At 33.7% G+C, this 25771-nt stretch overlaps 2 protein-coding genes across 6 annotated transcripts in view; both read left to right on the top strand.

The window, feature by feature from the left end:
- LOC128238705 (DNA-directed RNA polymerase I subunit RPA1-like) overlaps positions 1-8953 on the top strand; it is a 207064-nt gene extending 198111 nt beyond the window's left edge. For 4 of the 5 annotated variants that reach the window (XM_052954873.1, XM_052954876.1, XM_052954874.1 and 1 more), the window contains 2 exons: positions 5110-8649; positions 8917-8953. The gene's annotated coding sequence lies outside the window, so the exon portion shown is untranslated. The remainder of the gene's footprint in view (positions 1-5109; positions 8650-8916) is intronic. The other variant, XM_052954872.1, reaches the window with a different exon arrangement.
- A 3148-nt stretch (positions 8954-12101) lies between these two features.
- On the top strand, positions 12102-25197 carry LOC128238723 (adhesion G protein-coupled receptor L3-like). The gene is made up of 16 exons (XM_052954901.1): positions 12102-12210; positions 13881-13997; positions 14377-14452; positions 14673-14769; positions 15649-15695; positions 16275-16407; positions 16684-16787; positions 16973-17075; positions 17340-17490; positions 18015-18084; positions 18215-18281; positions 18595-18682; positions 19617-19741; positions 22236-22277; positions 22511-22588; positions 22886-25197. Exons 1-16 carry the CDS (start codon positions 12186-12188, stop codon positions 22931-22933), a joined length of 1371 nt encoding a protein of 456 aa, XP_052810861.1. The 5' UTR covers positions 12102-12185; the 3' UTR covers positions 22934-25197.
- The last annotated feature ends 574 nt before the right edge of the window (positions 25198-25771 follow it).

The raw sequence follows: 25771 nt of genomic DNA, 5'->3' as shown, positions 1-25771 counted from the left end.
TGTATTTCTTATGCACAATGTCAATTGTAACCACGGCCCCCAGGTCCGGGAATAGCCGGGGAAATGGGCCGTGTTTTTACTTTCCTGGTGGCCCCGCAGTGCCGGGTGACCGCGGTTGTTTTATCTTCGCACAAAATTTAGCGGAGAATGATCCTTATCTAGAGTACCTGGGGGGGGGGGGGCATTTGGCGGGGATTTTACCATCAGTTCGTCCCTGCAGGGCGGGGATTTTACCCGAGCTTTACAATTGACTAGTGCATTATCAAAATATTGTCCACCGCCATCAACAGGGAGGTTGGACATGACCAGCAGTTGTAGGACAATGGGTCATAGTCATCGGGATATTGAGCTTTAAATCTGTTTCCGATCAATAACGGAAGAATGTTCGGGACTCATTGCCCTCAAACTTGGTAAACAGGTTGACCATAACCAGCTGATGAACCCCAACGATATTTGAGGTCAGAGGGTTTTATGGTCGAGGTCGTTGTTGCTTGTTTGTAAAAGATAATGTTTGGTTTTTAAAAAAAAAAAACATAGCAATTTCCTACGCAGTGATCTTCCCTAAAACCAGTAGAATGGATCTCTGCCACTGCCGCCATGGGCGAGTAAAGCTGGTTTGCAGCTATATATAAACAGTATTAACATTTTTAATATTTATCTTCGCTCTACTATGGATGGGTTTTATATAATTTCAAGTAGGTGCACTGTTGTTAAAATACAATTTTTTAGTTGACATTAGACGTAATGTACAACCTTTACCAACATGATATATGGTCACGTGGTTTGCATGGTGACAGTGATTACTGTACTGTAAGGGAAGTAACGCTGCGTGGAGTTTGATAACATGGGTAAAAGCATTTTCTTCTTTAAATCTTGGTAATAACTTGAAGTACTAGCAATAATTGATATCCTGCCACCAAATCTGTTCTGATTGAAGTACCTAACTTCTATGCTTTATCCCTAGTATGGTTCTCATTGTTACATTAGTTTTACCATGTAATTCTACATTAGAAAAGTAGTTACATCTTCAAGAATCATCACTAATTTCATTCGTCATATTTCGCAACCACCTTACGGACAGGAAATATACCAATCGGAGATCCTCGGCCATTTTCCATAAAAAAACATTCCCGGATATATATACCGGTACATCAGTAAAAGTAGTTCCTAAAAAATAATAGTATTGATTAACTGTAGTGTAGTTTGTGTTACTTAACTTTAATTGATTGACAGTGATGTGCATTATTGCATAATTATTCAAGATCACCAATGGCACTGTTATAAAGATTAACTGCTTAATTGAAATTACTACGCGATCTACTTGCAACTTAATTAAATATAAAACTAAATGACATTGAAAACCAGCATAAACATCCGATGTTTTTTTTCGATAAAAAGTGGCTGAAGAGTTCAGGATGAAGGAAGTTATGTATCTCTACTCGATTTGTTTTTGCATATTAAGTTTAAAGCTCGGTGAAAGATGACATGAAGTACCACTTGTATTTTTCAGCAGTTTCTTCCTTCAGTTATGAGTGTGCCATTCGAAGAGTTATCATTTAAAAAATATGTTTTAAAGTTGCACTCTCACAGATATACCGTTTTTACTCTTTTTTAATTTTTTGTCTTGGAATGAGCAAATTTTTGCGTAATTATCTGCAAACTAGTGATAAAAATTTGCTGACAAAAGATCAGATCGCAGGTTTTCATATTTCCGTTCGAAAATTAATATTTTATAAGGTTCAAGATAAATGCATAAAACATCAATTTTTGAACTTAAATATGAAAACCTGCGATCTGATTTTTGTCAGCAGTCTTATATCACTGTTGTGATATAATATCAATAATATCAATGCATTTTCATATAAATTTGCTCGTTCCAAGACAAAAAATAAGAAAGTTATCAAAACGTTTAATCTGTGAGAGTGCAGCTTTTAAGGTTGTGCATTCAGTTTTGTTTTTATTTTGTAATAAATGGCTCAATTGTTTTTAAAAAATATGTTGATTCTTATACTTCTCAAATACATATTATTTGAAAATAATTGTTCATGGATTTCTATGAAGTTCTTACAAGGATTCTGTAGTTTCGCTTATTTCCCGAGTTTGATGTTGTCTTAAATTAAAAAAAAAATGTATTAAAAAACATGCATTTTGTTTGTTATACACTTCTTTTCCCTTTTCATATAAATTTAAAGAAGCTGCATATTATTTTATTGTTTCATTTATTTTCTGAAATTCAATTGTTTCAAAATTGTCAAACAATTCACCAACTGATTTAATATTGTTAGACAAATCATCAGAAGGACTTTTGATTGAGGCAAATTCTACAACCATAGCACCAGTATAGAGTTCATTTAAACTCATGAACTCGTTTTTGTCTTTTGATTTTTATTTATGAATGATTTATAACTGTAAATACCAAGTTATGACAATGAACAAGTCCAGTTGCGATTTCTTGCACAAAGATTTGAGTTTGTTGAAATATTCTATAACATCTAAAAGGTGCTTTCCCTTGTCAGTGTTCATAGATTTGTAATTTAGGCTTTCGATAAGGATCAATTGATCGAACTTGTTTTGACATTTTATCAAACATAGATGCTAATTTATCCAAAAGGGTGCCTAAAAGGTTTGAAGGTCTGTAAACACATTATATTTCAATTTTGTTAGAAATTCCTGTTCACGGTCCATTCTGTATGATTTGTAGAACGGAAATTGGTACTGTTTCCATCACATTTACGTCTTTTTCCAAGGATGATAGTGAACCACATTGAAAGGAGTAGTCCTATTAATACACACATGGGAATTGAACATTCGCCAAGCTTTTCTCGGTTTCGAGTCATCCATGCCAAGAAATCCAACCAATTTTCGATTAAGAAGGAAACCCCTGTATGCTAGCATATACCTGGATTTTAGCAGCATATGCATTATGTTCCATTCAGTGGTTTTGTGCTAAGGGTTAAAGGGCTGACTTGGTTCTCCATGTATTTTTTATCAGTTATCTGCCGTAACAGCTAATTCATTTCATTTAATGGCCATTACGACCAGCATGAAATTCAGGGGAGCAGTGATTTTGGTCATTTTTCGAAAAATACCTTTCTATAGTGCATGTTTCTTAGGTTTAACGCTTCAACTCATTTTGATTATTACGACACTTGTCAAAAATAAAACAAAACATTCAATAATAGTTTATTATTAAGTATTGACATGATTTTCTTAACTATAAAAAGTATAATTATTAATTAACTAAGCTAAGCATTATCAGTTATCTGCCGTAACAGCTAATTCATTTCATTTAATGGCCATTACGACCAGCATGAAATTCATAGGAGCAGTGATTTTGGTCATTTTTCGAAAAATACCTTTCTATAGTGCATGTTTCTTAGGTTTAACGCTTCAACTCATTTTGATTATTACGACACTTGTCAAAAATAAAACAAAACATTCAATAATAGTTTATTATTAAGTATTGACATGATTTTCTTAACTATAAAAAGTATAATTATGAATTAACTAAGCTAAGCATTACATCTTTGATGTTGTTTATGAACAATCTCCTTGATAACAATATTTAACTATCTAAACCACACCCTTGAATTATGTTTAAAGATTGAAAACATCAAGTACAAATGTACTAACTATATTTCTTAGTTCTCCAACAGCTAAATATTTTCCTCACGCCGGCCAAATTCGAATAGCCTCTTGTAGAACAATACCGTAATCAAGTCGTTTAATTTAACAACTTGATTACGGTATTATTCTATAAGAGGCTATTAGGATATTGCCGGCGTGAGGATGTATTTTGACCCAAATAGAATCACAAACTCCAGTCAAACTTATCGACTACCGGCTCAAAATGTTATGACTCATGTATATTTAATAAAATGATACCGGGGAGTCGTTTATCTGTGGATGTCGAAAATCTGCTTAAAGGGGCTGTACTTCGTATGATAAAATAGCGAAAAAAAATGTCGAAAACTGACATAAACTTGGCATCGATGTGTACAATGCATTGAAACTTACTAACTGAAGTACCACATAGTTAACAATTTATTTAAAAGTTTAGCAGGTATTTGGTATTTTTTCATTAAAAAGATTACTGGGTATGGCTACCAGGTAGTATTCATTACTTATGCGTTATTGGCTAGTCGGTGTTATCACGTGATATTACCGAGGTACGTGTATAGCTTAATTAAGTAATTAATAGAGTAAGCCGTTGTAGCTCAGTGAATGTGACGCTGGACTGCAATTTTGGCGACACGGGCTCGAACCAGGTCTCTGACACATTTTTTTTTTACATTTTGGTACTTTCTTTTACAATTATGATATCAAAGCGCAACACATTGCATTAGATAATTATCCTGAGATTTGTTACAGAAAAAAAACTTTTTTGGGTGCGAATCTGGTGTACAGTCCCTTTAAGGGTTCATTGTACTTTGTGCTCATTATAAACAGATAAATGAAGGGTCTTCGCATTGATACAAAAAGCTTAGTTCCTTAATTCACATCATCATCATCGGTGGTGGTGGTGGTTGTGGTGGTGGTTGTGGTGGTGTTGTGACGGTGGTCACTAACATTTTTATAAGAATAACGTTATAATATTAACTTTGCGCTTAAGAACTTTAAATGGTTATATGTTGTTAATCATCAATCATAAACAGGTTATGATAATCAAAGGATCTAAGTATGTATTTTCCAAGGCCAATTTTAGTTGTGAGTAGTTTATTGGTGGATCATAACCTGTGTATATTAACATCTGATATATCTGATTCATAGTTCAGTCCCTTGTTGTAAAATTTGCCATTGTTATTAGTGTTTTCATTAAACTGTTTGAACGTGATTTCGTCTATATTTCGAAACCCAAGATACCCAAAGAATATATACAAGAAATGGCTACTTTATGAGTGTCCGAACTTTCTAGATATAAAAACCTTACAAAGGAAATACCCGTTAACAATTAATGCATAGCATATCCCTGAGATCTTCCATTTTTTCTAGAAATATTAATGACCTGTCATACTTTACCATGGTATCAGACTCCTAGTTTATCCAATACTTGGGAAATCAAAACGAAGCATATGCATTTGTGAAAAAGGAGCTTATTTGTGAATACAGGGATATCAGCTGCACATGGGCAAGATGGAAACGGTGATGTTTATTCTCCTGGGGATTCTGTATCAACTGAATGCCAACGTTATCTTATCAGGTACATTCATTTATTATACTTGTTGCTGTAAGTTTTGATATGGTTGTTGGTGCCTAGTGAATATTTTAAAATTTAAGTTGTTTTTTTCCCGAAACATTGTCTTTATATAATTGTGATTCTTTTTTCGACTGATGTCCTTTTTTAAAATCTATACATGTGTAAAAGCAGCTAGTATAGTGCGACAGATTAGTTTTTATCCTTCCCTATGTTCTAAATTTTGAAATGTTGCTATATGCAGAGCCGGTTTGATGTTATGTTGTCAATTGTGAATGAATTGTTTTTAAAAAGAAAAAGCGACGTTGGGCCGCCAAGTCAGAGTACTCAAATGAACACTTGGAAACAATATGTGATGACTTCTTCGACACAAATGCCGCACCGGCTGCGTGTAGAATGCTGAAATTAAATGTGTCAGCAATTTTTAATTCATCTAATAATACTTTTATTTATTGAATGTACATTTTTGAAATATGTTGTTGTTTACGTTCATGTATAATAACATATTATTTGTTTAAGAACTGAGGCCATTGTAATATCGAGATTGCAATGGTACTACCGGACATGAATCAAACACTGACGACCGTTGTCATGGTGGATATGGGAGTCACAACTGTGAAAACTTTGATTTATGCCACTTATCTGTTTGTTTTTATCTTATTATTGCTTTAAAGTATTCAACTGGTATTGGTTGGTCATAATTTATTTAAGTTTGATTTATTGAGCCATTTTATTAGTATTTCTTTGTAATCCGTGATACATTTGCAATGTCAAATTTTCATTTTAGATTCGACGTACATAAAAGTACGAAGATATTGAAAATCCACGATCAGTCTTAACTCTATTTCACAAGCAATTGAACGAGTAAGGACAGTTCCAATGACCCTTAAGCTTCAGTCTACTGGAGGGCAAAACCATGGCAGTAAATTCTGACCGGTCATTACAAAGCATTGCGCTACTCATTGTATTTAACCACAAACTCAAAGATGGTTTATTTTGTTGGTGATGTATCATCACAGACGGCATGCTTTTAAAAAGATCAAACCCAGAACCAGATAATTTGTATCGTCACAGCTGACAGGCAGAGTTTAAGGACAATCCCGAGAGTGCCTTTCATCTCAAGATATCTCATTTGTGCGCGTCTTGCGGCTGCGATATGCGGAAACAGTCATATGAATCACCCAGAAGGATTCTCCAGTAAACAAACAAGATTGAATTCAGTGTCAAGAAGTGATTTGAATATTTTAATATTTCATTTTATTTTAAGAGAACGGAAGAATATGTATTTTCATAAGTGTTTAAAACAATTTCTAAAGTTTATGTTTTCCACTTCTTTTTGTTGATCTGTACTATTGTTTGTGCATGGCATTGCGCTTTTTGGTTTGAATTTGTGAGTCTGATAATTTAATGTGTTTTGCATTATATGACAAAGTCGTAAGATTAAATAAGTGTGTACTGACTTAATATTTACAGTATCAAGGACACCGTCAATTTCTGTAGATAATCATGAATCGGGTGAGTTCATTCTTTTATATGTTTTCAATTATTATTACTGACCGTAAATAATCTATATCGAATTATCGCTATTCGGTAAATATGTCCACTTAAATTATACTTACCTTCAGATGATACAACAGTGCGGCTTGTTGATGGGGCCACTCATTACGAAGGCCCTATCGAAGTGTACATGAATGAACGCTGGGGATCAATATGTGATGACTTCTTCGACACAAATGCCGCATCGGTAGTGTGCTGAACTTAAATGTGTAAGCAATTGTAACTCATCGATTTTAAAAGTCCTTGTTCTTTTAGATGTACACATTGGAAGTATGTTTATATTTATATTCATGTATTATTCTTTATTATTTGTTTAAGCACTGACGTCATTATTATCATTATTATATCGGGTGCCTTCGATCGAGAATGAAATGGTACTATCGGACATGATCAAACACTGACGACTGTTTTCATGGTGGACGGTGGGGGAGTGACAACTGTGATAATTTGCTTTTATGCACCCTACTTGTTTTTTTGTATCTATGCATTGCTTAATACGTCATAAATTGAAATCTAATCGTTAACAATAAGTATAAAACTATTTGTTTGTCAGGTTTGTTAAAAAGTATTCCTTGTGTCATTTTATAAGTCTGTTTTTGTAATCAGTGATACATTTGCAATGTCAAATTGTCCTTTTAGATTCGACGGTCATGAAAGAACAAAGTCGTGCAAAATGCATGTTCAGTCTTCACTTTACGCCACGAGCTATTGGAGTGACCCTAAAGCTTCAGTCTACTGGAGGCCAAAATAATGCCATTCAAATAATGAATTACGACCGGTCATTGCGTTTCTCATTGTACTTAACCCCAAACTCAATGATGGTTGTTGTTTTTTGGTGATGTATCATCACAGGCGGTATGCTTTTAAAAACATTCAACCCAGAACTATATCATTTGTAACGTCACACGGGCAGAGTAATGGACAATCCCGAGAGTGCATTTCATCTCAAGATATCTCATCTGTGCACGTCGTGCTGCTGCGATTTGCGGAACCAGTCATATAAATCACCCTGTAGGATTCTCCAGTGAACAAACAAGATTGAATTCAGTGTCAAGAAGTGATTTGATTAGTTTGAGATTTCAGTTTTAAAGAGCACGGAATAATATGTATTGCCTTTTATTATTTTTACTTTTTGTTTGCTCACATTTTTCTGTTTTGTTTGAATGAGTGAAATTAGATATTTTTGCATTTCTAAGTCTTACCTATACATATAGGCTCTATCTTTTGACAACTTGGATTATACGTTTTCTCTGGCACCATTGAGCCCGAATCAGTTACTGGCAATGAAGCCAAAGGTCATATTCCATCTGGCGTTGTATGCAATACCTCGCCAACAGTTAAGAACGCGTTGATAGGTGGAGTTCATACAATTGTAGGTTTTATTGAATATTATTATAAAGGTTGAAGAGTAGTATCCGGTGAGTGGCAGTAATTATCTAGCAATTGTTTTTTTTTTCATTGCATCTATTTTATCATGGCAATTGCAAATGTTATATCATAATTTAATATGTGAATGTTTGCCTTGAATGTTCAAGAACATTAAAATGAATCATTCACAAGTTGTGTTTGTTTTTTTCAAAAATACCAAATTGTCTAAAAGTCCGCAAATTCTCACGTTGGTTATGGTCAAGTTATTACGAATTTTTATTTTCATTGAGAAAGCGACATTAACTTAACTGTTGATTAGTATTAACTTTCTCTAGGTTCGTTATTGTATTTCTTTTTACTTGTCCTTTGAATGTGTTCTTCCTGGCAAAAAAGTTTGGGACACCCTTGTTCAAATTACTCTGTACAGTCTTTCTATCATTTGCAAGATACCACAATTGAAGATAGCGAATCAGGGAACGTTACAAATGCTCATGGAAAGCTTACCACGTACACAGCGGCCCCTGAAGCAGGTAAACGTTTTTTGATACGTTTTTTGTAGCTGAAAACCCGAAACTAACACAATGCATGTTTTAACCAAACGGGCACTTTTATATTATCTTCTATACAAAAATAATCATGATTTTTAATGTTTTTGTTTCAATGTATTGCACCATAATTAATGCATAAAATTATTGTATTGTGTAGCAAAAGTTGTAGAGTATCTGTAGGCATTCTTATTCACCACAGTCCTTAAGCAATTATATGACTGACCCAGCATGTCGACACGAATTATTCAGGGCCAACCATATGCAGTGCATCCATAGAAAATGGGGCCAGAAGCACAGGGCGGGAAGATATCTCTATCTAAATGTCATAAAGGATACGAAGGTATATTCTTATTCTTAAAATTCTGAGGGGATTTACTTACAGTTAATATCGATTCTGTTTAATTGGTTGAAACGTATATACACTGATGTTATTTTTCAAAGTCTCCGGAGGATCTCGAACCCTCGTCGTCATGGTCGAAAGGCGTTTATCTGAACCAATTGACCATTCTCATCCTTTTAAACTGTTAAGACAATCAGAAAACAAACGCTACAGGTGCTCTTTAAAGAGTATGCCATGAAACATATATTTTATAGTTCACGTAATATAAGTAATATAAATTACTGTGATATTTTAGGCAATTATTATCGTCGTTGTCAGAAAGGCACATTTCTGAACCCCGTTAACAATTGTACACGAAAGGTAAATTACTGTGATATTTTAGGCAATTATTATCGTCGTTGTCAGAAAGGCACATTTCTGAACCCCGTTAACAATTGTACACGAAAGGCCATACGGGATTTACATGCTAAGGTAAACAATACGTTTATAGTGTTTTATACTGTTTCTACTGTTAATATATACTTAAAATGAGTTAACGACCTTATTTGGTTATGGGCTTATACTATATAGTGTCATAGGATATGAAATAAATTTCAATAAAAGTTGTATTGATGGAGTTTTTTACACTTCGAAAAAAACACAGGAATATATTTATAAAAACAGTATATGTGTATGAACAGATCGTTGGAATGCATCATTCTTAAAGAAACGGAACAACATTTGAAATGGCAAAATGAGCCATAGTTTATTTTAGGAAGAACATTTAATAATATACTAAGCTACATTTTCACCCGTTTTAAATTATTGTAGACCATTCCTTTGTCCTAATCCAAACACAATGATTGTGAACTGTGGAGTTTAGCAAGAGTAGCAGATCTGTTGTGTAGTAGCAACACACATGGCGTTCAATTCAGGGGTTGCAGGTTCGATTCTCCGGCGCACAACTAAAACATACAAATCCTCTCACTTTAACGTTAAATGGCGGCGTGTATTAGTGCAATACCTTGATGTACGTTTAAGAACTAGTGTAGCTTCAACCAGCGTTACATACTGTCTGTGTACTACATGTGTATGCTCCGAAAACCTTATATGACTAACAAGCGATGGGTCATGCCACAGCATGGGTATAAATAAACTCAAAACCACAAGGCTGACTCTGGCGTCTGGCCAGACTCATTTGTTTCCCAATCGAAAGAGGTGGATATGTTCCGAGAATAATTTTGGGTGTGTTTGGAACTGCCATACATGATCGGGAGGTAGCTTAGCTTAGATGTTACAATATCGCGAACGCTCCGTGTGATCGTTTTCTTTGGAATATTGTTCAGTAACTAGCATTTCTTGCGTTGAGGGTTGCTTAAATATACGAGATATTGAGGCTTTACCAGCTCATTTGTTGGGAATTTTTAGTCAACTACAGAATTTCAACAACATTAGTGAAATTAACATTAATTTAAATAATTATGTTGATTTTCTTAATGCGTGTGATTGAACGCATGTGATTTTGAGCATTTTCTTAACAATTTTATACGTCATGAAAGCAACCCCTAAATAGCAACTATTCTGTTGTTGTAGAATTTGAGGATAAAAGGTCACTACATATTTTCATTCTGCCTTTAAATGTGTTTTCAAATGATGTACAGTCGTCTTAGATCATTCTTTTTGAACCCGCGTCATCGTTGTTATGCTTTTAAACATTTTATAATGAACAATTATCCTAATGAACCAATATATGCACATGTTCCACTGTCATTTGTCCAAATTACAAATTGATGTGCGATCTAATGTATAAGACAAGTGATTGTACTGAGTTAACTAAAACTATGAATTTGTAGGTTTTAGATGGCTCCCTCAATTCCAAAGAGGCTTTGACGAAGTTAAAGAAGGAAACGAATGCCTTGACAACAGCCACTGAAAATTTACCAACAGCTGGCGATCTACAGAATGTTAACCAGATCCTTGATGAAATCATTGACATCATCGAAATTAATTCTTCTACAATCGAGAACGACACAGACGTACGTGTGTTACATTGCAAATTGTGTTTACAGCCTCGTAAACTTCATAATTACATAAGAACAGCTACAAAACTTTCAGTTTATATGTTTGGTTGGAGGTAAAATAATTGACTTATATGTTTTAGAGTTTCTTCGATGTTGCGAATAATTTACTGGATGGAATTTCGACATCGTCATGGAAAAGTTTGATTGATGACGTACGTATGCTTTCTTTCATTGATATGCTATTCTAAATGTAAATTATAAATATAATTTAAATTTATTTTAACGCACAAGATTTATTCTTATCCCTAATTCTTCTTTTGTCTAGATATGTTTTCCGGATAAAAATACATGAACGAGCAACTGGCCTTATTTCTCGAAACCTTTTTAAGTAACTATTTCCATTAGCCGAATTCAAACTTCAATTTGATTTAGCAAAAGGAAAATTGCTTTGTGTGGTCATCATAAAAATAAACCCTATTCAAAGACTAAAAGTTTTAAAAAACAAAGAATAAAAAGAGTAAATGAAACATTCACGTACACCAAAACAATGATGCTATGTGCTATGTGTTAGATTAATCATTATCAGACCTCGTATGAATGAAAATGGCAAAGTGTAGAAAAAAACAATCTGTTACCTTAATCCTGTTATAAGGAACTTAGGTAGATGGTCTACAAACAACATTTGTCTAATTTATAAACAAACACGCAATACAATTCAATACAACACAATACAATACAATAGTAGTTCATTTCGCATAAAATACTTACAAAGTTTATAGCGATAGCAAACAGGATGGTAAAAAAAGTTCAACATTTTCAGAAAAAAAACGAAGTGTAAATTACATGTAAACATGCACATTCAGTTTCATATTGCTTAATTCAGAAGTGGTCTTGAAGGCAGTAAAGATCAATGTTAGTTTTAATCAACGTATAGAGAAATTGCTTATTAACCGCTTTTCTACTTTTCGATTGATCATAATTGCTCTAAGATGTAACTTGGTTATAATTGTCTGTAAACCATATAAATACTGCCACTGTGCTATTTATTTGTTATTGTAAATTAAGGTTTTTGTTTAATTATTTTAAAACAACAGAAGGGAGTTGGTGCCGTCTCTGTTTTAACCACAATCGACCGGTTTCTTTCGAAAGTTGTGAACTCGTCTGACGGGAATTTCACGATGGAGGTCGACAAGCCAAACTTGTGTAAGTTTGCTTAGTATATAGGAGCAGAGTAGGTTTTAAAAAAGACATAATCATGTCATCTTTTTTTTCCTTTTAAACTAAAAATAATCATTTGTAAAAAGAACTCAATAAGTATAAATTATAATATAATATAATTAGCTTGCATATTAAGTAATAATCATACTTGTGTTACAAGTTTTGGCCATGCGATATGTTCAGTGCTGCACTTTAAGTACAAGGCTATGGGTCAGACAGTGAACCCCTCCTCTCTTGATAAATGTTGATAAGTTTTCTTTCAACATTTATCGAATCACATCTTTTTAAATTATGAAACATGATTTGAATTCTTAACACCAAGTCGTTCTGAAAGCTATCAGTGTTAACAACGTTAACTATATCTGTATGATTGACATGTAACTCTTATTTATATAATGTTATTTTATAACATGTTTTTTGTTTATGAATAATAAAAAATAATACATGTGAGCTATATCTATTTTGAGAAAGGGTGTAAATTACGTTTCCGAAAACAAAAAATCTACAAACAAAATAAAAGTAATAAAATTGCACACTTCTCGCAGATATGTTTGTTTATTGAAATATAGATTAAACTCTTTCTTATTTGTACATGGTGATGTTTAAAAAAAGAAACAGTTATATATATATATATATATATAACTGCGGTTACCGTCTCTGGTGTTTAATCAATTAATCAGCTGGTACCAAAAAGATTAATTATTGATAGGAATAGTATTCAATGGTATATTATTTTAGTGTTTCGAGTACACATTTACTTGAACTGTTACGGTCTTCATTCGTTAGAAATGCGTTAAATATTTCCAACCAATTCAATTTAATTATGAAAAATGGACCAAAGTCAAATGATAACCAACCAAAAACCTTTCTTAACTTATGATGTCAGATAATAACATGTACTCTGCCATTGTATTGTAATTTTCGGACAACATGAATTCAAAGGGGGAGGCGCATTTTTCTATATAGTACCATGTCAGGGGCGTAGCAAGACTTTACTGAATGTTACGCACGAAAGGGGGCGGGTGTAGGAGGGAGAATATCCCTGTATCCGGTTTGGGGTTGGGGAGCCTCCCCAGGGAAAAAATGGAAAATCGGTATATTTGGAGGGATTTTTAGTCTCAAGGCCGCCGACTTTGTAGTTATCAAGTGATTGATTTAGGCTCATTAGGCTATCTAGCACAGAGAAGCAATGCTTACTTTAGCTGATCTATCTTTTATTCTGATTTCATTTTTTAGCTTAGCCCTCGACTTTAATGCCATTTTTGGCCATTTTGTTTTTTCAAATTGATGTTATGCACATGCGTAAATACATACATACATACATAATATTTATTCAGCATTAAATGACATATCATCTATAGCCAAAATGCAAAACATATGAAATAAATCATATGAAACAAATCATCGTGAAGATGCATAACGCTGGCTACGCCCCTGCATGTACCCCGGGTCAAAAAAGTTTGTGTGTGTTGGGGGAGGATCTCTGTCCTATGATGGGATATTTGTTTTGTTACAATACCCTGGAACGATAGTCTGTTCTCTTTGATTTTATAATATATTGTGTTCAAGACGTTTTCAAGTTTATTTCTTAGTTTTAAATGTCTTAAGACTATCTTCTTTGTGTGAATATACCCTATTACATTTCCTCAATGTAGTTATAGAAATTGGTCAAGTAGACAGTTGTGACAATATTACGTTTCCGTCCAATGCCGGTAATACCAAAAATACAACGAATAGTATGGAGGATCAGATCGTCGTTGGCTGTGGACAAGGTAACCCTTTTTAATAATTGATATATATTTAGACTTTTGTACACATATAAGTCAATGCAATTCTGATAAAACGTTCTAACATTATTTTGATTTCAGAACAAAAAAACTATTGACTAATGAGCAAATCGCTTGTTTAAATGAGGGTTATTGGACAAATGATCTTTACTAGTCTGCTACTCGGATATGTCCTCATCGAATTTATCTAATCACGTATATTATGAATTTATAATATATAATAGAGCGCATTTTTGATAAACATATCAATTGATTTGTTTCTGATTTTTTGTTCGTTGCGAACAGTTTGACCAGCGTTCTTAGTATGGAAAATCTTCGCAAAGGTTCATTTTTGAAACAACCTTTTGTTTACATATATATATAGGTATAAACGTATTTAGTGGCGGCTTGTTTAAAAACATGTCGGGAATGTTGCCTACAACTTCAAATGATATCGACTCGTAAGTACAATTACTTTTCCATACGCGTTTTATTAGCAAACATGTATCAACAAAATAAAAATAAAAACATTTACCAATATAAGTTATAGTTTTTAAAAGATATTGTTTAGAAAAATAATCAACAACTCAACCTTAGCGATCCATGCTAGTGTTTGTTGTGCAATGCAAGACTTATAATGTATCACTAGTATCATAGGTTCTTGGTTATTTTGATTGCCAGATTAGACAGTTCAATCAACGGGCCGGTACTGTCCTTCAGTTTTCACAGACAACAAAACAGAACAGAGAACGTCAGCATAACCTTCCATGTCTTTGATGTATGTAACTGTTTGAATTCATATTTCGACATTCGACAGTGTACGTAGTTTGCGTATTTATGTATGTACGTAGTTAACGTATTTATGTTTGTAATATGTGCCTGTTGTTTGATGGCTTTTCATGTTTCGTTGATTTTGTGTTGACTAGGTTTTAAAGTAAGTAGCAAAGTGCAGTCGAAAGTCGATATTTTGCGTCCAAGGTCGGCAATCATCGATTACATAAATCAAATATCAATTGTCGCTATGTACTGCGAAGTGAAGTAGCCGCTGCAATATATTGTTCAAATTGAAACAGCTCATACCATAATCTTGATGTGTTATACACATGATTATGATGGCTAAAGAAGACATTCGTTATGTTGAAATGACTGTGAGTGACTGAAGTCGATGATTGTTCGAAATGCCAAGTTTGATTACTTTTGATTATCGAATATGAATATGAAAGATTTTCAATCCTTAGTTTTTACTATTCAACTATGCAAGTGTTGAAAGGACTTGGACAGTTTTTTGTTTATTCATTTATTGTATTTAAGGCTTACTTTGCTTCACTCTCCTCACCGAGGCGATTGATAATAACGGTATTTTGACATTTATGTTATTTAAGGTTGTTTGTCTTGAGTTCAGGAGTTGTTCGACGTGATCTTTGTGTCTTCAAACCGGCTCTCGGTTAATATGTTTGTGATTAAGTCTATCCTGTAGTATCACGTGTTTTATTTATAAATTTATAATTTGTGTTACAGTCGTCGTTTTATTCTATAATATTGGTTATCGTATGTTATAAGAATGTACTTACAAAATATAAAATGATTATCGACCCAACTCAGCATTATGCATGAACATATATCAATAAACTTTTGATTATTTCGTCTGTAATTTCAGAATGAATTAAGGGACCCTGCTTGTTCCTTTTGGAAAACAAACTTAAGGTATTTCTAAAGATATTTGCTAATATTGCTTCCAAAGTTTTTATCACAGGGATCATCTTTTTGTGAGCATTAAATGCTGATGGTTTATCATGGTAACATGGTATTTTCTACGGCATGATTCTAGTTCAAATTCGATAAACCATGAATTTTATAATATAGGACAAAGACCTTTACTTAATACACTGAAAATGAAAGATACAGCCTTTTTCAGAAACAAAATATACCATCAAGTAATTATTAAAATTGTTCTTGGTATTTGTATCAAAGTAGATATTGGCCCTAAGTCACACCAAAGTAAACCTTTGTTTTACGGATTTTCAACCAAAGAAATTGGAACGAGCGAGCGAAAATAATATATACTTTTTTCTATTTCAAATATATAATGAAGCAGTAGAGGCCAATTTGTTAAAAATATATTTAATTGTGTCTTCAAAAGTTACAATGCTCAGTCTCCCCACCGTTTTTGTATGAAGTAAGAAGTTAAACAAACACTTTAATGATGCTTTTATTCCATCTTGTACTTTTTATCAATATATCATATACGTTAATAACAACCTTACTGTTCTGTGTCTTATGTAGCGGGAATAGCCGCTGGTCCACCGAGGGATGCGAATTAGAACACTTTGACAGCGAGACAGGGACTGTGTCCTGCAAGTGTAACCACCTGACAAACTTTGCTGTCCTCATGAGCCCCACCAGTACCACTGAAACGGTTGTTATATAATTCGTATTTTAGTCTGAAATGATAACCACAACACTGTTTAGTACAATGTTCATATAACTAGTAGAAAAACCTGTATATGTATTACGGAACTTCCTATTACCAGCATTATCAAATAAATATGTATTCAGACCTATCATAGGCATACACGACGACTATAATTATGTTTATTTTTTTATTTGTTTTATTTGCTAAAATAATTGTATTTGCTAAAATAATACGCCAGTTATTTCATAAATACTGTTTGAAATTAATTTTACTACATAGGAAACTGTTCACCATCGCAGCCTTGGAGTTTTGTCAATTGTGGGATGCAGCATATCTATACTTGGTTTGGTTCTTACCATTGCGATCTATGTATACTTTTGGAGGTAAGTTGTATTATATACTAGTAATTTGATCGATAGAGGGGTCAATGTGAGTACATGATACAGATTGACGATAAGGAAATATAATCGAAATAATTCCATTAAATTTAAACATCATATCAATAAACTAATGAAAAAACATGCCGAATATGTCTCAACAGATATAATTGAGATCATTATCCTTCCAGGACTGTACATTCCACGAGGTCAGTTTTGCTTCTCAACCTGTGTACGGTTCTTGTTGTGGCTTACGTCCTGTTTCTGGCAGGGGTGGACTACACTTCACAACCCGTAAAAACACATTATGAAATTTACGTCCGACGAAACATTTCATTTTATTTTTAAAACGCCTAAGTAAATGGTCTGAACAAAGGGATGGTATATGTAAATTTCACTTGTAATGTTAACATTCATATCAATTATCGGAAGCTATGCACTTGTTGCTAACTTTGAGAACATATTTTAAAAGCCTTTCGTCCTGACTTAAACATAAAGACCAAACTGTATTCGTTTTAAAAGACTTCTGTTTATTTTGTATGTGTATGTATCTTACAGGCCGTGTGCACGTCCATTGCTGTTCTGCTCCATTACATATTTTTGGCTGCCTTTTTCTTGATGCTATCGGAAGGATGTATTATTGCACAAAAGGTGCTCAGACCCCTTGACAAAAGGAACATTTTACAAGCATTGCTTGGAATTTCTTACGGTATTAAACCTTAATCAAATTTCTTGCGAACCCATTTTGGTCAAATGTTTGAATATACCTAATCATAAAAACTGTACATTGATTCCAATCTTGTGTTGTGTCTGTCCGTAAGCATCCGTACGGTATCATAACTTTATCAAATTTCTTGCAAACCCATATGGTCAAATTGAAACATGTTTGAATATACCTAATAATAAATACTGTAAATTGATACCAACCTTGTGTTGTGACTGTTCGTAAGCATCAGTACGGTATTAAAACTTAATCAAATTTCTTGCAAACCCATTTTGGTCAAATGTTTGAATATATCTAATCATAAAAACTGTACATTGATTCCAATCTTGTGTTGTGTCTGTCCGTAAGCATCCGTACGGTATCATAACTTTATAAAATTTCTTGCAAACCCATTTTGGTTAAATGTTTGAATATACCTAATCATAAATACTGTAAATTGATGCCAAGCTTGTGTTGTGACTGTTCGTAAGCATCCGTATCTCACTTAATTAATTGCTGAATATTTTCAGGACTTCCCCTGGTCGTCGTTATTATTTCTGCTGCATCATCTAAACTGAAAGGTTATGGAAATGACAAATTGTAAGTATGGATAACGATAAAGAAGAATAATATCACCTAAAATAATTCAAGCTCATATTGTACTACAGTTGGTTGTTTTTAGTTCCAAGAAGGCAGTATATTTTTAAGTAATTCTCTTTTTCTTTTCAAGCTGCTGGCTTAGCATTGATTCGGGACTTTTCTGGGCTTTTGCTGGACCGGCATTGACAATAATATTTGTAAGTTATTTCCTTACTAGGTTATTGTAAACATCATTGATGCTAGCGTAAACAATTCTCTTGAAGCTCTTATTGTTGCGGAAATAGTTTTATAAGGACTTAAATGTTTGAGCATATGAAAAAATAACTGAAACCGTACAAGCTTCAGTCTCATGTACGTAAGGTAATTAGCGGTAGTTCTTGCTATGAGTAATGTTTACACATCTGCGTGAATGCTGCATTTGTGTATACATGCAGTTGTTGTTGGTATTGGTGATGGAAAAAAATGATGTTTTATTTTTGTTAGTGATTTTTTTACATTTCTCTGTTAAAGACGAACACCATCATCACGGTCGCAGTCATCAAAAGGTTGTTTGGAACTTCCGCTATGTCAAAACGAGGGGATGCTGACAAGATCAAGAAAGTTTCTTTTCTCTATCGCTGCCTTACCTTTATGATTTCTGAAATTCTTAAAACAACTGTTTATTTAGTCAGTCCAAAACTGCATGCAACCAACATACATTATACAATGCTTTGCCTTATTTAACGGAATATAGATGCATATATGCTTTTGATCAATTGCAACTAATTACAGCCCTTTTGATTTATATAGTCCTCGTTCATGTTTGGCATACCACGTGGTTAAGACTTCATATGTAAAACGTTTTCGAATGTTTTTTCATTCGGACAAGAGCGAATATCACAGAAGCTTTACAATGTCAATTTCAATCGTCGGCTAAACGATGTACGCACCTAAAAGCAATACTGTATTTAAGCGTGATTTAAATCATGTTTTAACTGACTCGACATAAGCCCGTCCGATCTTTTCGATTGAGCTACTCAATGGCTTTTGCATACGCTCCTATGTGTCCATCATGCGCTTGACTTTTAAGTATTGTCCCATTTCGGGAAATAACAACAAGTGAAAATTTTCATGTCCAGCTGAAAGAAGTACGGAGTAATCATCGAAATAATGCATCGATTAAATTAAGGTGGTAATTTACACCGTAAGTTTTACACCTGATGCCACATGTTTCTTTCCAAACAATTCCATTATGCCCGGTTGTATATGTTGAACATTGGTGTAATTGGTTAACATTGCAAGTTATTGTGTTGGTTTGATTATGCTCATTTTGTTTTTATTTAATTGCAAAGCGAATGTCAAATTGTATGCAAAGGGTATGTCGATTGGTTTTGGATCACTTTGATTGCTAAAGATATATCATGGAATACATTATACGTGACAGTGAAGGGCTAGCACTGCATGCAAACTTTTGCATTTTAGTATACTTTGAAGTTTGAAGTATATTTTATTTGCACTTCGTGTGATTGTTTTCTCCATAATCTGTCACAGGACTGGACTTCGGAGCGTGTGTGTCTTGTTGCCAGTGTTTGGGATCACGTGGCTGTTCGGTGTGTTTGCTGTCAACAAGGATACTGTCGTTTTCCAGTACCTCTTTGTCATCTTCAACAGTCTACAGGTACACGTTTCATATTATACATGTACATGCGCAACAGCCAGCATATACACGTGCGACATAATGAAGGTACACGTACAATGTTATGTAGGTACATGTGTGATATAATGTAGATACACGTGTGACATAATGCAGATACATTTGCAGCATAATTTAGGTACACGGGCAACATAATGTAGGTACACGTGCGATATAATGTAGGTACACATGCGACATTATGTAGGTACACATGCAACATATTGTAGGTAAACTTGCAGCATAATGTAGGTACACATACAACATATTGTAGGTACACATACAACATATTGTAGGTACACATACAACATATTGTAGGTACACATGCGACATGATGTAGGTACACATGCAACATATTGTAGGTAAACTTGCAGCATAATGTAGGTACACATGCGACAAAATGTAGGTACACATGCGACATATTGTAGGTACACATACAACAAATTGTAGTTACACATACGACATAATGTAGGTACAAATGCGACATAATGTAGGTACACATGCAACATATTGTAGGTAAACGTGCAGCATAATGTAGGTACACGTGCAACATAATGTTGTTAGTACTAGTTACACATACAATGTATTGTAAGTACACGTGTGATATAATGTAGATACACCTGCGACATAATGCATATTCACTTGCAGCATAATGTAAATACACGTTCAATATATTGTAGGTACACGTGTGATATAATGTAGATACGCGTGCGACATAATGCACATACACTTGCAGCACAATGTAGGTACACGTGCGACATAATGTAAGTACACGTGCAACATAATGTAGGTACACGTGCGACATAATGTAGGTACACGTGCAACATAATGTAGGTACACGTGCAACATAATGTAGGTACACATGCGACATAATGTAGGTACACATGCGACATAATGTAGGTACACATGCGACATAATGTAGGTACACATGCAACATAATGTAGGTACACATGCGACATAATGTAGGTACACGTGCGACATAATGTAGGTACACGTGCGACATAATGTAGGTACACATGCAACATAATGTAGGTACACGTGCAACATAATGTAGGTACACGTGCGACATAATGAAGGTACACATGCAACATAATGTAGGTACACATACAACATAATGTAGGTACACATGCAACATAATGTAGGTACACGTGCGACATAATGAAGGTACACTTGCAGCATAATGTAGGTACACGTGCGACATTATGTAGGTACACGTGCATCATATTGTAGGTATACGTGCGACATAATGTAGGTACACATGCGACATAATGTAGGTACACGTTCAATGTATTGTAGGTACACGTGTGATATAATGTAGGTACACGTGCGACATAATGTAGGTACACGTGCGACATAATGTAGGTACACATGCGACATAATGTAGGTACACATGCAACATAATGTAGCTACACATGCGACATAATGTAGGTACACGTGCGACATAATGTAGGTACACATGCGACATAATGTAGGTACACATGCAACATAATGTAGGTACACGTGCAACATAATGTAGGTACACGTGCGACATAATGAAGGTACACATGCAACATAATGTAGGTACACATGCAACATAATGTAGGTACACGTGCGATATAATGTAGGTACACATGCGAAATAATGTGGGTACAAGTGCAACATTATGTAGGTACACGTGCGACATAATGTAGGTACACGTGCAACATAATGTAGGTACACGTGCGACATAATGTAGGTACACATGCGACATAATGTAGGTACACGTTCAATGTATTGTAGGTACACGTGTGATATAATGTAGGTACACATGCGACATAATGTAGGTACACGTTCAATGTATTGTAGGTACACGTGCGACATTATATAGGTACACGTGTGATATAATGTAGATACACCTGCGAGATAATGTAGATACACCTGCGAGATAATGTAGATATACCTGCGAGATAATGTAGGTACACCTGCGAGATAATGTAGATACACATGCGAGATAATGTAGGTACACCTGCGAGATAATGTAGGTACACCTGCGAGATAATGTAGATACACCTGCGAGATAATGTAGGTACACCTGCGAGATAATGTAGATACACCTGCGAGGTTATGTAGATACACCTGCGAGATAATGTAGCTACACCTGCGAGATAATGTAGGTACACCTGCGAGATAATGTAGGTACACCTGCGAGATAATGTAGGTACACCTGCGAGATTATGTAGCTACACGTTCAATGTATTGTTGGTACACGTGTGATATAATGTAGATACACGTGCGACTTAATATAGGTACACATGCAACATAATGAAGGTTCACGCTCGATATGATGCAGGTACAGGTACACTGGTATACGCTAGGTGCAAGTACAACAATTCTGAATAATGTGTTTTCCGCTGAAAGAAACATTGCTCATATATCCATACCCACACTTAATCTACTTGTTAGAAATTAAAAAGCGTAAAAAGTGCTCGAATATAAAACAAAATTACTATTTCTCTATTTACAGGGAGTTCTGATCTTCGTAGTTCAGTGCATCCTGGATAGGAAAGTATGTTTGCCCCCTTTTTCTTAATATCCAACATATAAATTATCAATGGTTATTAAAATACAAACAAAGACACTACTATTAATTTAATCCAGAGTTCTTTTTAACTAAATAACACATTTTTGCTGTATATTTGAACAATAAAAACGTGTTTTGTTATAAAATATTAATTAAAACAAACTGGTGATCTCAATGTCCTTTGAACATTTAAAACATGATTGTTTGTCTCGACGAAGGTGCAGGAGGCGTTCAAAGCCAGGCGAGCCAGGTGGCTTGCACCAGAGGTGTCCATCACTGCTACCGAAATGAAAACGGTACTGATTTGTTCCATTATAGTTTGAAACTGTGTCCTTATGTCTTTGGTTCGCTGTTGGGTTGTCTCTGACACGCATTTTATATTATATTTATTTTGATTTTTACATAATTATAAAAAAAGGTTTTAATACAGTTTATTCATAACTATCATGAATCCATAATTTACTATCACCACTGAGAGAAAGGTTATATAATTAAAACAGTTGTTTACATTTGAACAGTGCATTAATAATCGAAATCTAGTTTATAGTATACTGTATATTTATTTGTTCATTTTTTTATATTTGTGTTTTCAGAAGTCCTCGGCTGTAACAAAATCAAACGCCACCGAATCAACTGCATAACTGACGAATGTCCAGTTTACATGTATATACATGTATATGCATACTTTACCATATTTGTTTGATATTAAAATAATACTTCACATATTTGCAATAGATGTTCAGGAGTATACACATTCGGTGTTGCTTTTTGGTTTGGAAATACACATTTATATATGAGCCTCATTATTATAATATTTTAATGGAAAATACAACTACATCGCGTAAAAGATAACAAATATAAACACTTGTTTGTTCGAATACATTTTAAGGTTGAATTTAATTAGATGGGAGAAATATCGTGTCATTAATGAACCTGAGTAATCATGTGTGTATTTCTTATTTAAACACACTTTATAAGTATTGATTATAATGGAATCTATCGATCAGTAAATATTTTGAATTATCAATTACTTTTAATTATTTTTGTGTAAAAATAATATTTTTGTATGCCTTTTTGTTATCATTTGTTTTCTTATTAAAGCTTATCGTATTTGTAGTTTTAATCATTGTCTTTGTATGTCATGTATTACATTTTGTGTCAGGAAATATGGAGGATATTTGTATTTTTATTTCAGTGTAAGATTGCAATATATATTTTACGAGTGTTCATATAAAACAGCGCATAAAGACAATATGCATTATTATTTGAATGATGGTCAGTGTCAAAAAACATCTGTGGATTAAACACATCATTCAAGTATGTTTGTTTAGTGGAATTTAATCACGTTTATATTCTGAACAGCGTCTGTATCCTGATCGTTTACACTAAGCTTCTATAAGGCGAAGAAATAGGGAGAAAATTGTACACAATGCTACGATGTTGACAATGTTTAGAGATCATATAAAGAATTTTTCGGTTTATTGCTTATTGTGTGAAAGGTGATTTTTTTTCTTGAGATTCGATATTTATGTGAAAAACTATCGAGCTATCTATTCTGACAGGAAAATATTTGATAAAAGGATACCATTGAAATGATGAATGGTGAGCTTGATTTACTTCTGAAACGTGTTGTATAAAAGCTGCACTCGCACTGATTGACCGTTTTACAACGTTTTTAATTTGTTTGTCTTGGAATGACTCATTTTGGGCGTAAATGCGTGGAAACAAGTAAGATGAGACTGCTGACAAAACATCAGATCGCAGACATTCTATTTTAGTTTGAAAATTGATGTGTTTTTTACTAAAAGAGTTACTTACGCTTTAAGAAATATTATTTTTTCTGCAGTTTTCCAAATTATTGGTATCTGTTCTATTGTGGGTTATCAATCATGACCACATTGAAGTCATTAATGCACAAAATAACTGATTCTAGGCAGTTTTTTTTTATATTAAATATCAAAACTATCAATATGTGAGATAGTAGCTTTAAATATTTATTTGTAAACTCAAGTTATAATTTTGACATAACTATTTTCCGGCGGAAAAGAGTTAATTATCAATTCAAGAAAAATGACACTTGATATAAAAAGTAGTCCTTTAATGGCAGCCAAGGTCAAATGATTCTATAAAACTCAAATAATATAACATAGTAATACACATAGACCCTAATGTACTGTACTTTCAATAGCATTATCAGTGCTTAAATCGAATTAAAGATTGCAAATAACGACAAAAAACAATAGATAAAAAAACAATCCATTTTCAGAATGGAAATACTACATGTACAGCTCTTCTACCAAATACCTCCAAAATTATCATTTTGATCTTAGTCAGAAATTTAAAACCCCAATTTCTGGACTTTTTACGGGTGAAATTTGGCCAGTTTTAAATTTGATTTTTGTGTTTTGTAAAACTTCATACATTTCCGTCACATAGGTTGCTTTGAGGGACATTATTAAAGTTGTTGTTTTTTTCTGACAATTCGATATTTCACCAAAAGAGCATAACATATGTTTTATCAAGTTGTTTACTACTACATGAATGTCAATATAATAATGTAAGTATGTTTATAAGTCTTCTTTTTGTTTTATTTTGATGCTTGAATATTAAACTTTTGATATATATGTCAATTTGAAGATAGACGCTACATTTGTTTTTTGTTATACAACTTGAATGAACAGGTAGTAAAGTTAAACAATACTCTTATATCAAAAGGAGAAAGCCTAGCATGTAATTCATATTTTCAAATTATGTTCAAGTGTTTGCTTATCTTATATATGAATTATATTTAGTAATATTTGTATGTGTTTATTCCATGCATGATTAAATATTATTGTCTATGTTGTATCCACTTGCTAATTTAGTAATACATATTAAAATACATTTTAGATCTTTTTGAAGAGAAGTTTTGTGTTCATGTTCATGTTCTCCTGTGTTATTGGGATTCAAAGGAATACCGCCACAATGCCACAACGGTGCCATTTATAAGTTGTTTTTAAACTTCCGATCGCCAACGTCACAGGACGTTTACCTTTTTCTTTTAACATTTGCAGTATTACAGATACACAAAATAACTATATGTTGATCCATTTCGAACATTGGTGTAGACATCGGTGATTTATTAAAATTTACTTAATTGTAAAACACAAATACCGTTACTTTCAATGCGCTTTATGGGTTGTAAGCCCCCCGACCGATGTGCGATAAATGCGAGGTAGGAAATCCCCTATCGCCTAGGTATAACCAACCCTTTTAAGGCCAACTAATAAACTTGACAGTGATGAGGACAAGTCTTTAGCCCCGACATTCTTAAGGTTCCGCCGCTATCTTGGTACGTAGGTTGTGTTTCAATGTAATATAATTCTTCAATTAACTCAACATACGATATTATGAACATTGAACGAATTTGGCTTTAGTACAAAGATTGTTAAATGCAATATGTTCTTTTAATCAGAGTTATATGATCTTTACTTTTATTC

Source organism: Mya arenaria, chromosome 6, assembly GCF_026914265.1.
Source record: "Mya arenaria isolate MELC-2E11 chromosome 6, ASM2691426v1".
Classification (NCBI taxonomy): domain Eukaryota; kingdom Metazoa; phylum Mollusca; class Bivalvia; order Myida; family Myidae; genus Mya; species Mya arenaria.
This window is presented reverse-complemented; position numbering and strand designations above follow the sequence as displayed.

Coding starts and splice junctions, on each gene's coding strand:
- LOC128238723 (XM_052954901.1), top strand. CDS start 12,186: ATGGAGGTCGACAAGCCAAACTTGT. Junction 14,453..14,672: donor ACTTCAAATGATATCGACTC/GTAAGTACAATT, acceptor TTTGATTGCCAG/ATTAGACAGTTCAATCAACG. Junction 16,408..16,683: donor CCACCAGTACCACTGAAACG/GTTGTTATATAA, acceptor TTTACTACATAG/GAAACTGTTCACCATCGCAG.